This window comes from Cetorhinus maximus, chromosome 7, assembly GCF_964194155.1.
Source record: "Cetorhinus maximus chromosome 7, sCetMax3.hap1.1, whole genome shotgun sequence".
Taxonomy (NCBI): Eukaryota; Metazoa; Chordata; class Chondrichthyes; order Lamniformes; family Cetorhinidae; genus Cetorhinus; species Cetorhinus maximus.
This window is the reverse complement of record NC_135885.1, coordinates 52,422,189-52,434,147: the sequence shown is the minus strand read 5'-3', so window position 1 is coordinate 52,434,147 and position 11,959 is coordinate 52,422,189. Positions and strand designations below refer to the sequence as shown.

Genomic DNA, 11,959 nt, shown 5'->3' with positions numbered 1-11,959 from the left:
CTAGTTTTCATTAACTCTGTAATCAATAAATTCCTATTCACACTGGCAAAACCTTTCATAATCTTAAAAGTAGCATTAAATCCTTAACCTTCATTACACATGAAACATGTTGCAGGCCAATGTCTTAGCACCGTCAATCTACTTGTTTTTGCATGTCACTACCTCATTCGCAGAACTTCACTAAATGTGTTGTTAACTATTTTTGAAGTTGGTGGTCATTGGGTTTTCTGGATTAATCTGTCCTAATTTTGTTAAATTACCGGGCTCCCCTCCAGGCGTCACGAACAACGAACCATCAACAAACTCCGGGTGTTCCATAACGTCATTAGAACGCGCCCGCCCGCTTCCTGTTGACGTTATTACTGTCCGCCGGAAGTCTGTTTGTCTCCACGCTAGAGTCAGGCATGGGTTTGACTGGTGAGGGAAGTGGCATTCGGGCTGCCGCTTCCGAAAGGAACTATATCGTCAAAAACTACGAGAAATGGAAAAAGAAATATCAATACAAGAAGGACAAGATAAAGCAACAGAGGAAACAGCAGAAACCCGACTGGCAAGTGGAGAGGGAGGTGATCGCCAGGCTGGTGCAGCGCTATCCCCAGGTAGGAGCGGAGCCCCCGCTTAAAGCTGGAGGGTGGGGGGGGTGAGGGTCTGAATAACATTTGTCGTGATCCCGTGGGGGCAGCACGGTTCAACTCTATACAAATCCGGTGTCCATGGGAACAAAACCAGACCGGCTAACCTATCAAAACAACAATAAGATAATAGGAATAACGTAGAGTGTAGTAGTTGCTGAGGCGAAGTTCCAGTGCAGAAGAGTTAAAACCATTGAGTATTTAATATAAGGTTTAAAGAATCAGGAGAGGAAGTGGAATTGTTTATCAATATCATCTGATACTTCCTTGTTTTGGCTTGACTTTTTTATGCTAACCTGGGAGGTGATGTACCAGTTGTATTGAACAAGTTAACAGGACATTGAACAAGACATTGAACAGACTCGAAATGTCAACGGTATCCCTCTCCGCAGATGCTGTCAGACCTGTTGAGTTTTCCCAGGTATTTTTGTTTTTGTTCTAGATTTCCAGCATCCGCAGTCTTTTGCTTTTATTGAACAAGACAAAGCTGTTTGCCTAGCCTATTCCTTCTGTCGGAGTGTTTTAATCTGAGAGAATGTTCTGTTCAAAGGAAATTAAGTGAAATTTTGGAACACTGATCACCCTCACACCTCCACTTCAAACTTGAAACTTCCACAGAAAAACATTTTTATAACCAGTAAAGTAACATGTCCAGAGGAGTATCTGATCATATTGACAGCTGTTTTGCCTCCAGTCAGAGATATTGCTGGTTAACTGTCCAGCTTAACTTTTGAGGAATTACTGTCTGGCAGTTTGTTTATAGGAATATAAAACAGGAGCAGGCCATTCAGGCCCTTGAGCCTGTTCTACCATTGTTATTTATTTGCCCATTTATTTACCTGACTACTCGGTATTGGGTATTGCTGAAAAAGGAGTCATGCTAGCAAAGCTTTTCATCTCGCACTCATCTGGACATATTCACAAAAATACCAAATCTCAAAGGGAACAACAGTTTATACTGCATGATATACTACCACTGTCGACCACAAGCCTACTTTCACTGGCCAATATACGCATTGGGATTCCTACAGTTTCACGTGCTATAAGATTGGCCTTATTGGCAACAGTGTAAATAGGGCTTGAGCCATTTGTTCACCACATAAGCTTGATGCCAAAATAGGGTGCATCAAAGCTTTCTGGCGGATCGCACAAACTCATGAATGGGCCTAAGGCTGGCATGTTTGGCTTTGAAAAGTGCTCAGTCTACTTCAGATTACCCTGGAAATGTGAGGTGTCTCAAAAAATTTGAATAACAGGCTAAGCTAGCCATTTCATGCTGCTACTATGCAGCAACATGAGTGGTATTCTCCACTAAAAGGATGCTGCCATCAAGCCAAAAAGACATTCTGCCTACTGCATAATGTGGTATATGAGTTTGTGCTGCTGTGATGCCAGGTATGTAGGCCGTACGTCCCACCAACTGGTGGATTGCATCAAACAGCATGTCCCTTCAGCTGTTTGCAACAGATAAAGTACTGACCGTACTCAACCAACCCATGCTTGCAAAATTCAGAACATAGTGTCCAACATTTGATGTGATTGCGATGGACGATATTTGCTAAACAATCCTGATTGTGCTAAGAATTGCACTGACAGTTTTAAATTGGCTGTCAGTTGGGCTCGCAGTGTGGCTCACATATATATCCACACACAGGACTCTCCTTTCCAAACAGAAAGAGCATGCTCTTATATTGCGTCTTTTTCAACTAAACAAAAGCTTTGGGGACAGCCATTCCCTGGTCCATTGCACGTGACAATGCCTTGATTTGATCAGAGTCAGCTTGCCTGGTTTTAAATTTGAAGAAAAGCTTGGCAGTTAACTGTTCCATGGTGCATTTTCCATGGCAACACCTACCAATCAGAGTCTACTTGCCAACCAGCATCCTCTTCTCATGCAGTATAAATTGTTGTTCCCTTTAAGATTTGGTATTCTTGCGAATCTGTCCTAATAAGTACAAAATGGAAAGCTTTGATAGCATGCCTCCCTTTTTCGGTAGTATTCAAGTGCTGTGCTACCAAGTGACTATTTGCACTCTATTATTTGATATCCTTGCGTAATAAAAAATCTATTGATCTTGGCCTTGAAAGTTTCAATTGGCTCAGCATCCACAGCCTTTCAGGGAGACAGTTCCAGATTTCCATTACCCTTTGCATGAAGAAGTGCTTCCTGATTTCATTCATGAATGCTCTTACTCTAATTTTAACATTATGCCCCCTTCTTCTGGATTCCCCACTGGAGCATAAGTACCCTATCAAATCTGTTTATCATATTAACACCTTGATTAGATCAGCTCTTAATCTTCTATACTCAAGGGTGTACAAGCCAAGATTATGCAACCTGTTCTGATAATGTAATCCTTTTAGCCCTGGTATGATTCTGGTGAATCTATGTTGCACTCCCTCTAAGGCCAGTATATGCTTCCTGAGATGTGGTGCCCAGAGCTGAATGCAGTACTTCAGATGGAGTCTGGCTAAAGCACAACTGAAACACGTTTCCTCCCCTTTGTATTCCAACCTCCTTGAAGAAAGACTAGCATTCCTTAGCTTTTTTGATTGCTTTTCATACAAATCCACTAGCTTTTAGTGATTTATGTTCATGGATGGCCAAAGTGCTTTGCTTCTCCACGGTTCCTAATTTCTTATCATTTAGAAAATACTCTACTTTGTCTTTTTTGGATTCAAGTGGGTCACCTCACATATATTGAACTTGAGATGCCACAGTTTTGTTTGTTCACTTCAGTTTATCAATGCCCCCTTGCAACTTTCTGCTTCCAACTTGGTATTACCTGCATACAACTCTATTCGTTCTTCCAAACCATTGATAAATATGGTGAAAACTTGAGGCTCCTGTGCAGATCTCTGGGGAATGCCACTTGTCACATTTTGTCAAGCAGAGTACTTATCCTTTACCTCTACTCTCCGTCTCCTAACTGCCAACCAATTTCCAACCCGCTGCAAGTTTGCTTCCAATTCCATGCTCTTTTCTTTTTGCCAGTAGTCCCTTGGACCATGCCTCTTATGAATTGCCTCTGGAAGTCCATTTAGACAGCATCCATATACAATCCTTTACCCACTATATTACTGTCTCTCTGACATTTAATTGAGATGGCAAAATTTTGCCTGCATAAGTCCTGGCACTCCAGAAATAATTGATTATGTGAGATACTTTGAGGCATTGGCTATATAGTACTATATAGCCATTGTGGTTTTTATTCACATGTGAATAGGAGCATTGCTGGAATTTATTGCTCATAGATCACCTGAGGTGGTGGTGTTACACCTGAGTGGCTTGCTAGGCCATTGCAGAAGGCAGTTAGGAGTCAACCACACCGGTGTGGATCTTGAGTCGTGTCTAGGCCAGTCTGGGTAAGGATGGGAATGATTTCTTTTCCTAAAGGATACTTGTGAATCAGTTGGCTTTTTGTGACAATCCAACAGCTTCATGGTCACTATTATCAATACCAGTATTCTTGTTGATTTGAACTTGTTTTCTCTAGATTATTCATCCACGCCTCTAGGTTGCTAGTAACATAACCAGTAAACTACCAAATCTCCGATATTGCATTGTATTGTATAACACGAGCTGTGCTTTAAAGTTGCACTGATAAGGAGCTGAATTGTAATTGTGTAGTCTCCTTCTGGAAAGGATTCTTGGAGTTGAGGTAAATCCCACTGAAGTGAGAAACATTCAAAATTGGGCCAGATAGAGGGAAAGACAGCTGCACACCCAATCCTATCAATTATATGCCATCTTCAGGCTTTAAAATTTACTATGCCATTTCAGGTTACACGAATTTCTTTGTTAGTATTTCCTTCAACCATGATCAGGAACTGGAAGATCCTTCTCAGTAACCACTCAAGATCAAGCAAGTTATTGGGTCTGTTGAAGGGATATTAAAGCTTTTGGGGTAGAAATTGGTAGAAGTATTTGAGTGTGCACTTGCGATGCCACGGCATACAAGGCTATGGGCCTAGTGCTGTAAATTGGGATTAGAATAGTTAGGTACTTGTTCGACCGGTGCGGACTTGATGGGCCGAAGGGCCTTTTTCTGTGCTGTAGACCTCTATGACTCTGACCCTGATGTTCCTATTTTATACCTGTGAAACAGGTGCAATGAGGCCCAATTTCAAGGACCCACATCCAGCACTCCACAACTGCCTGAAAAACATCCAACCTGAAATTGAACTGGGCTGTTTCTCCGGTGTTTGGGTAGTTACTTAAAATAGTTGCTAGGCCCCTGCTAACGGAAGTTTTATTTGAATTTGGGCTGCCATGAGCAGAGCACCAATCAGGCCTGCTCTCTGTTCAAACTTTTCATTCTTGGTTGTGGGCCAGCCAGGGGCTGCTATTGAAAAGGTAAGTAAATTAAATTTAAAAAATCACCTGTAGCCAGGAGCAGCAGGAGTGCTGTTCCCAACTCCGAGCCACCTCTGACAGTTGCTGCTGGCCATGGTCGGGGCAGGGGGCTTAATTACTATTCTCTACTTTCCTTCTTCAAAAATGATGCAACTGAAATGGCCAACGTTGCTTTGTAGGCAGGAGAAAAAGATTTGCTCAGGAGGTGAGAGAAGCAATGTTGGAACCACTTGGTGTACAATATGTACCTCTGTCAAAATGAAACTAAATTGTTTTAGAAGAGAATTAACCTATCTTTTGGTTTCACTGATGCATAATACAAATTCTGTTCTGTGCATAATATGACATAAGAGGAATCCCATTAACTGGGATATTAGATTGTCTGCTGCTATTTTTCCTAAATCAAAATGCTCATGACGTTTGGAGAAAATGTATTCATGAATAATTCACACTTCATGGATTAAACATTTGTGCATGTAGAATAAGAAAGGAAGAAATTTTATCATTTTTCTCAGCTGATATGTTAATTGAAAGTCTAGTGTAGTGTTAAATTTTATTCACTTGTTGGGAATTCAATTTGAAATGTTTCCTGTTTCTCTCTCACATTTAAAGAATCTTCCTCTCTGGGTGTTTGGGCCCTGGTTTGATCAAACTTTGGTCTCATTGATTCCATGTGAAGCTCTTTGAGCCAGATGCTTCTGAGTGAATCCTGCTCTTGGCAGTTGCAGACTTACTTTCTGACATGAATTTTCATGGAGGTCAGACTTGTTTGTGATGCACTGTAATGGGAGGTTTCTGCAGTTTTGTTGGAATCAGAACTCAGACACTTTCATAGCTCTTGTGATAGGAAAGGAGGTTTCTTTATGAATTTCCTCTCTTTGCTCATGCTCCCAGAGCTTCTGAGGCCTGATGGTAACCCTATTCATAACACTGTACTTGATTTAAAAAAACCCTAGCTCTCAAATAACAGGTACTCATTTCCAATTCGGGAGTCAGATTATCATTCTGTTCAAATAATCTCTGGCTTGCTTAATATTGAACAGCAGAAGTTCTGATACAGAGGGGCTCAGTGTTCCAGATCTTTTGAAAGAAATAATTACCCATATTAAATGAAAAATATCCCTCTGATAAGCCTCCGATAGGCTTTTCTGAAAGTGGTTTAGTTAATCTATTTTTTTTAAAGCATGACTCCCTTCTTCTACCCCCTCACCACACACTCACTGATGCTTCCTCCTGGAATTTAAAGCTCAGTTTGAGTCAATGCATAAATCATTTTAGTCTGTTTCTGACATTGTTTGAGTTTATCCTGCCTCTGTGTCTTGCTTCTCTGCTTCTCACTATTCAACCTTTTGGTTCACAGCCTTTTCTTCTTTCAGATGGGCATTGGTGTGATGGAGAAAGGAGTTACTGACAGCTTCATTTAAGGTGAACATTGTGAGGAAGATGCAGCTTATGGCATCACCCTCCCCATACCACAACCCCCATCTCAATAGGCACAGGAGTAGAACATTCAGCACCTGGATCTTGTTCTACCTCCTTCCTGCTTTCTTTACCCCCTCACAGCCATTGTATCTTCCACAGCTTCACTCACCTTCCTGCTCCCTATTGCTGCCTCACTCCCATCATGATTTCTCACCATCACTTTTGAACTGCCTACTCGACCCCTGCATGCTTCCTCCTCCCTAGTTCCAGTGCTGCTCACCTCATCATTCACTCATCCCCCACTGCAGCTTGCTTTCCCCCTTCAAGACTGGATGTTGAGGCTAGAGATCCCCTCATCCTGAAAAAGATTCACTTCTCCTTCACACTCCCTTTCCCACAAAGACAGCCTCCAAGCCTTTTACCTGGGGCATAATGACAATAAACTTGGCAACATATGTAACCAGATAGGTTGAGGCTGTTTAAAACATTCATCGGCATCCTTCCATCTGCATAAAATGATGGACTACTTCTTATTCGTTCATGGGATGTGGATGCCGCTGGCTAGGCCAGCATTTATTGCCCATCCCTAATTGCCCTTGAGAAGGTGATGGTGAGCTGCCTTCTTGAACCGTTACAGTTCCTGTGGTGTAGGTACACCCACAGTGCTGTTAGGGAGAGAGTTCCAGGATTTTGACCTAGCGACAGTGAAGGAACGATGATATAATTCCAAGTCAGGTTGGTGAGTGACTTGGAGGGTAACTTCCAGGTGGCAGTGTTCCTATATATCTGCTGCCCTTTTCCTAGATGGTAGTGTTCCTGGATTTGGAAGGTGCTTCCTAAAGAGCCATGGTGAGTTTCTGCAGTGCATCTTGTAGATGGTACACACTGCTGCCACTCTTCTTTGGTGGTGGAGTGAGTGAATGTTTGTGGAAGGGGTGCCAATCAAGCAGGCTGCTTTGTCCTGGATGGTGTCAAGTTTCTTGAGTGTTGTTGGAGCTGCACTCATCCAGGCAAGTGGACAGTATTCCATCACACTCCTTACTTGTGCCGTGTAGATGGTGGACAGGATTTGAGGAGTCAGGAGGTGAGTTACTCACCCCAGGATTCTTCGCCTTTGACCTGTTCTTGTAGCCATAGTGTTTATATGGCTAGCCCAGTTCAGTTTCTGGTCATTGGTAACTCCCAGTTTTGACATGGGTACCATAATTTCAAGCTGTAGTTTGTTGGTAAGAACTTAGAAAATGCCTTTCATATAGTTTGTAGACTGTAAATTATCTTGCTACTTATATCTGTGCTTATGTCACCTACAAATAGTTAATTAGCTACTGTGTAATAGTCAGTTTGATTAAGAAAGGAAAACTTGAAAGACTTCAATTTATGTTGCACCTTTAACAATGTCAGAAGGTCCCAAAGCATCTTATAGTCAATGAAATACTTTTGAAGTGTCATCACTGCTGTAATGTAGGAAAAATGGAAGCCAGTTTATGCACAGCAAGCTCCCACAGACAGCAATATGATGATGACCAGATAATCTGCTTTTGTGATGTTAATTAGAGGATAAATATTGGCCACGACACCAGGGATTTCCCCCTTGATCCATGGGATCGCTTATGACCACCTTGGAGCAGATGGGGCTTGGTTTAATGACTCATCTATTAACAAGTTAATAAGCCCTCTGCTGTTGAGGACTTGGACATAAAAGATCCCCTGGCACTCTGCAAAGAAGAGAGGGGAGTCCTGGCCAATATTTACTCCTTAACCAACATTGCTAAAACATTATGTGATCGTTATCACATGGCTGTTTGTGAGTCTTTGTTTTGTGCAAATTGGATGCTGCGTTCCCTACATTACAGCAGTGACCACGCTTAAAAATACTTCATTGGTTGTGTTGTGGTTGAGGTGAATATGATAGATACATTTAAGACAATAAACACATGAGGGGAAAAAGCGATTGAAAATGATGGTGATGGGGTTGGATGAAGAAGTATGTAAGGAGGCTCATGTGGACCTTAAGCACTGGCATGAATCAGTTGGGCTGAGTGGCCTGTTTTTGCGCTGTACATTCTATATTGCAAATATTAAAAAAGGCAAAATGTAGGAATGCTTAGTGTGAAACCAGACCAGTTAAGGCCAAAATATTCTGGTAAATTTTAGTGTGTGACCATTATAGATTTCAGAGAATCATAGAAATTTACAGCAGAGAAGGAGGCCATTTAGAGGCCATTATAGAGTAGATAGGGAGAAACTGTTCCTGCTTGTAAACGGATTGAGAACCAGTGGGCACAGTTTTAAAGTGTTTTGCAAAAGAAGCAAATGCGAGGTGAGAAAAAACTTTTTCTCACAGCGAGTAGTTAGGGTTTGGTCTGCACTGCCTGGAAGTGTGGTGGAGGCAGGTTCAATTGAGGCATTCAAGAGGGCATTGGATGATTATTTAAGTAGAAACAATGTGCAGGATTAGGGGGAAAAGGCAGGGGATTCGCACTAAATTAAAATGCGCAGAGCCAGTACAGATATGATGGGCCGAATGTCCTCATTCTACACCGTAATAATTCTGTGATTCTGTTTGTCATGCCTATTCTGGCTCTCTGAAAGAGTAGTCGTGCTTTGTCCCACAGCCTGGCTTTTGTATGTAACCCTGTAAGTCCCTCATCCCCAAGTATCTGTTGAACTTCTTTATGAAATTATTTAGGATTCAGCTTTCATCACTTCTTCAGGTAGAGCATTCCAGGTCCCAACAACTGAGTGAAAAATATTACCCTCATATCCCCCTTAGATACTTTTTCAATGATTTTGAATTTATGACCTTTAGTTGGTGACCCACTCACCAGAGGGAATATTTTTCCCTATTTACTATATCAAAGCTTCTCATCACCTTGAAAACCTCTATTAGATCATAGTATCTTTTACCTCCCAAATTCCCAACTGCAGAGGGGTTTATTACTAGATGAAACTGCTACCGTTTCAGTGGAAACCAGTAACTTTTAAAAATAGATTCGAACTCACAGTTATTAACTGAAAGAATTACACTACAAAATTTAATGTTTTGAACAAAAAAAATTAGGCTACAAGAGTTGAACAAGGCAAGTATTACTAACTTAACACCATATCTCATAAACATTTATATTTTAAACCTGAAAATCTCAACAGAACACTTCCCGTTATACTTTTATTTCCACCTGAGTTCCCCTATACTTTACAGGATCTTGAGGGTTTCCTCACTTCTCATGGGACCAAACCAAAATGTGCTACAGCTCTCCAGAATTCACTTTGATTCCCCTTAGGGTTCCAGCTATTGTCCAAAGTGTGAAATTTCTTGACGTCTTTCCACTGGCATTCGGCTAAGTGACCCTCCAACTCTCCTTCCACACCTCATTGTTGTGGACTCCCCAGCTCGAGCATGGGCCTCACTCGCAATTCCTGTGCAGTGATTCCAAAACCAAAAACGCCCCTAGTTCCTGATAATCCTCTGCTACCGGTTCCAGTTGCTTTAAAGCCTCCACTGCTGGCAGTCTTCTATCTTCTGACACTAGTGGCTTCCGAACACCAGTGGTCTTCTATGAGAAATCAGAGATAAAACCCAAAACCAAACAAAATACCTCCCTGCAATTTATCTCCATATCAACATGGCATATTTGGAATGTTCTAGGCAGAAATTTAAACTAATTATTTCCTTCTCTCCAGATCTTCCCTTTTGATCTGAAAAGTATACAGCTACTTCGACCTTCCATTGTTTCTTTCAAACCTTTCTTTAATTTAGGGAAATTATATGAATAATATAAACCTGTAATGGTGACAACAGCAATCTTACCAGCCTCTTTGGCTCCTATTACAAAGCTCAGCGAGGACCACCTGTTGTTTATTGTTTTCACACCTTTAACTCTAACCCCTTTAAGTAAAAATGGACCATCCTTTGAATGTAAATATTGTACGGGTGTTTACCAATTTGTGGGAACTTGCTGTGCATAAATTGGCAGCCATATTTCCTACATTATAACTGATGAAACTTCAAAAGTACTTTATTGGCTTTAAAAAACCTCTTAACATTGTGTTCCAAGGAAAACAGCCGTAACTTTTCCAACCTCTCCTCATATAACTGAAGTACTTCAGCCTGATAACATCTTGGTAAGCCTCCTCTTTAGCCTTTCCAATACCTTTACATATGTCCTGAAGTATTAAGAACATAAAAAATAGGAGCAGGAGTAGGCCCCTCCATTGAGTTGATCTGACGTGAGCTCAGCCTTGAATATATTTAATGATCCACCCTCCACTGTTCGCTGGGGAAGGGAATTCCAAAGCCTAACGACCATCTGAGAGATGAAATTCCTCCTCATCTTGGTCTTAAATGGGAGACCCTTTATTTTTAAATGATGCCCCCTAGTCCTAATTTGCTCTACAAGAAGGAAACATCCTTGTAACTCACCTCTTGACTCTCCAAAGCCTGGTGACCATCTAGAAGGCATAAGTCAGGAGTGTAATAGAATATTCTCCACTTGCCCGGATGAATGCAGTTCCAACAACGCTCAAGAAGCTGGATACCATCCAGGACAAAGTAGCCTGCATGATTGGCTCCCCATCCACCAACTTAAGCATTCACATCCACCCACCAGTGACACACAATAGCAGCAGTGTGCCACCTACAAGGTGCACCGTGGCAACTCACCAAGGCTCCATCGACTGCACCTTGCAAACCCACAACCTCTACCACCTAGGTAGACAAGGTCAGCAGATGTATGGAAACACCACCAGCTACAAGTTTCCCTCCAAGCCACACACCACCCTGATTTGGAACTATGTTACTATTCCTTAACTGTTGCTGAGTCAAAATCCTGGAACCCCCTTTCTAACAGCACTATGGGTGTACCCACACTACATGGACTGCAGCAGTTCAAGAAGGCAGTCACTAGCACCACCTTTAGGGCAATTAGGGATGGGCAATAAATGCTGGCTTAGCCAGCGATGTCCATGTTCCGTAAACGAATAAAATAAATAAGTGCCATGCAAGCATTCTTGAAGCGGAGCCTTGGGCATTCTATTGGTCTCCTGGTTCTGCCTATCTCGCCAGATGGAGAATCTTTGGGTATGGAGGCCCTAGGGTAGTAAAAGCCTTCTAAAATTACCACTCTAGTTTTGTTGCAAACTTTGAAATTTGACAACCTATCGCCTTCTCACTGGGAATTTTTTTATTGAGTTCCAAACAAAGAAGCTGTGTAATTACTCTGTTTCTTCCCAACAATGTCACAGTTCCCATTTTGTTCCTCAACTCAAGCCAAATAGTTAAAGTCCTAGAATTATCTAGTATAAGTTATAACTTCATCCTTAATACTGCCAATCCACCCTCCTCCCACCACCCACCCCTGCCTCAATTTCATTCTCTGCCATTACTGATTACTGGCAACCAGGAATATTAAGATCCCATTCTTGTCCTTGTTTGAGCCATGTCTTATTAATGCAACCATGTCATAATCCCATGTAGTAATTTGTACCTGCGGCTCCCCAGGAGGGTTTCCTGAAGCCACCTTGAAGTAATTGAATTTAGTGTGAGGTGACT

The 11,959-nt window shown here is 41.8% G+C and overlaps 1 protein-coding gene across 1 annotated transcript in view; it reads left to right on the top strand.

Moving 5' to 3' along the window:
• The first annotated feature begins 370 nt into the window (after positions 1–370).
• The window catches only part of ddx10 (DEAD (Asp-Glu-Ala-Asp) box polypeptide 10), a 288,529-nt gene continuing 276,940 nt past the window's right edge, over positions 371–11,959 (top strand). Inside the window, exon 1 of the mRNA XM_078545489.1 lies at positions 371–599. Coding sequence (XP_078401615.1) covers positions 405–599 — 195 coding nt within the window. The 5' untranslated portion in view covers positions 371–404. The remainder of the gene's footprint in view (positions 600–11,959) is intronic.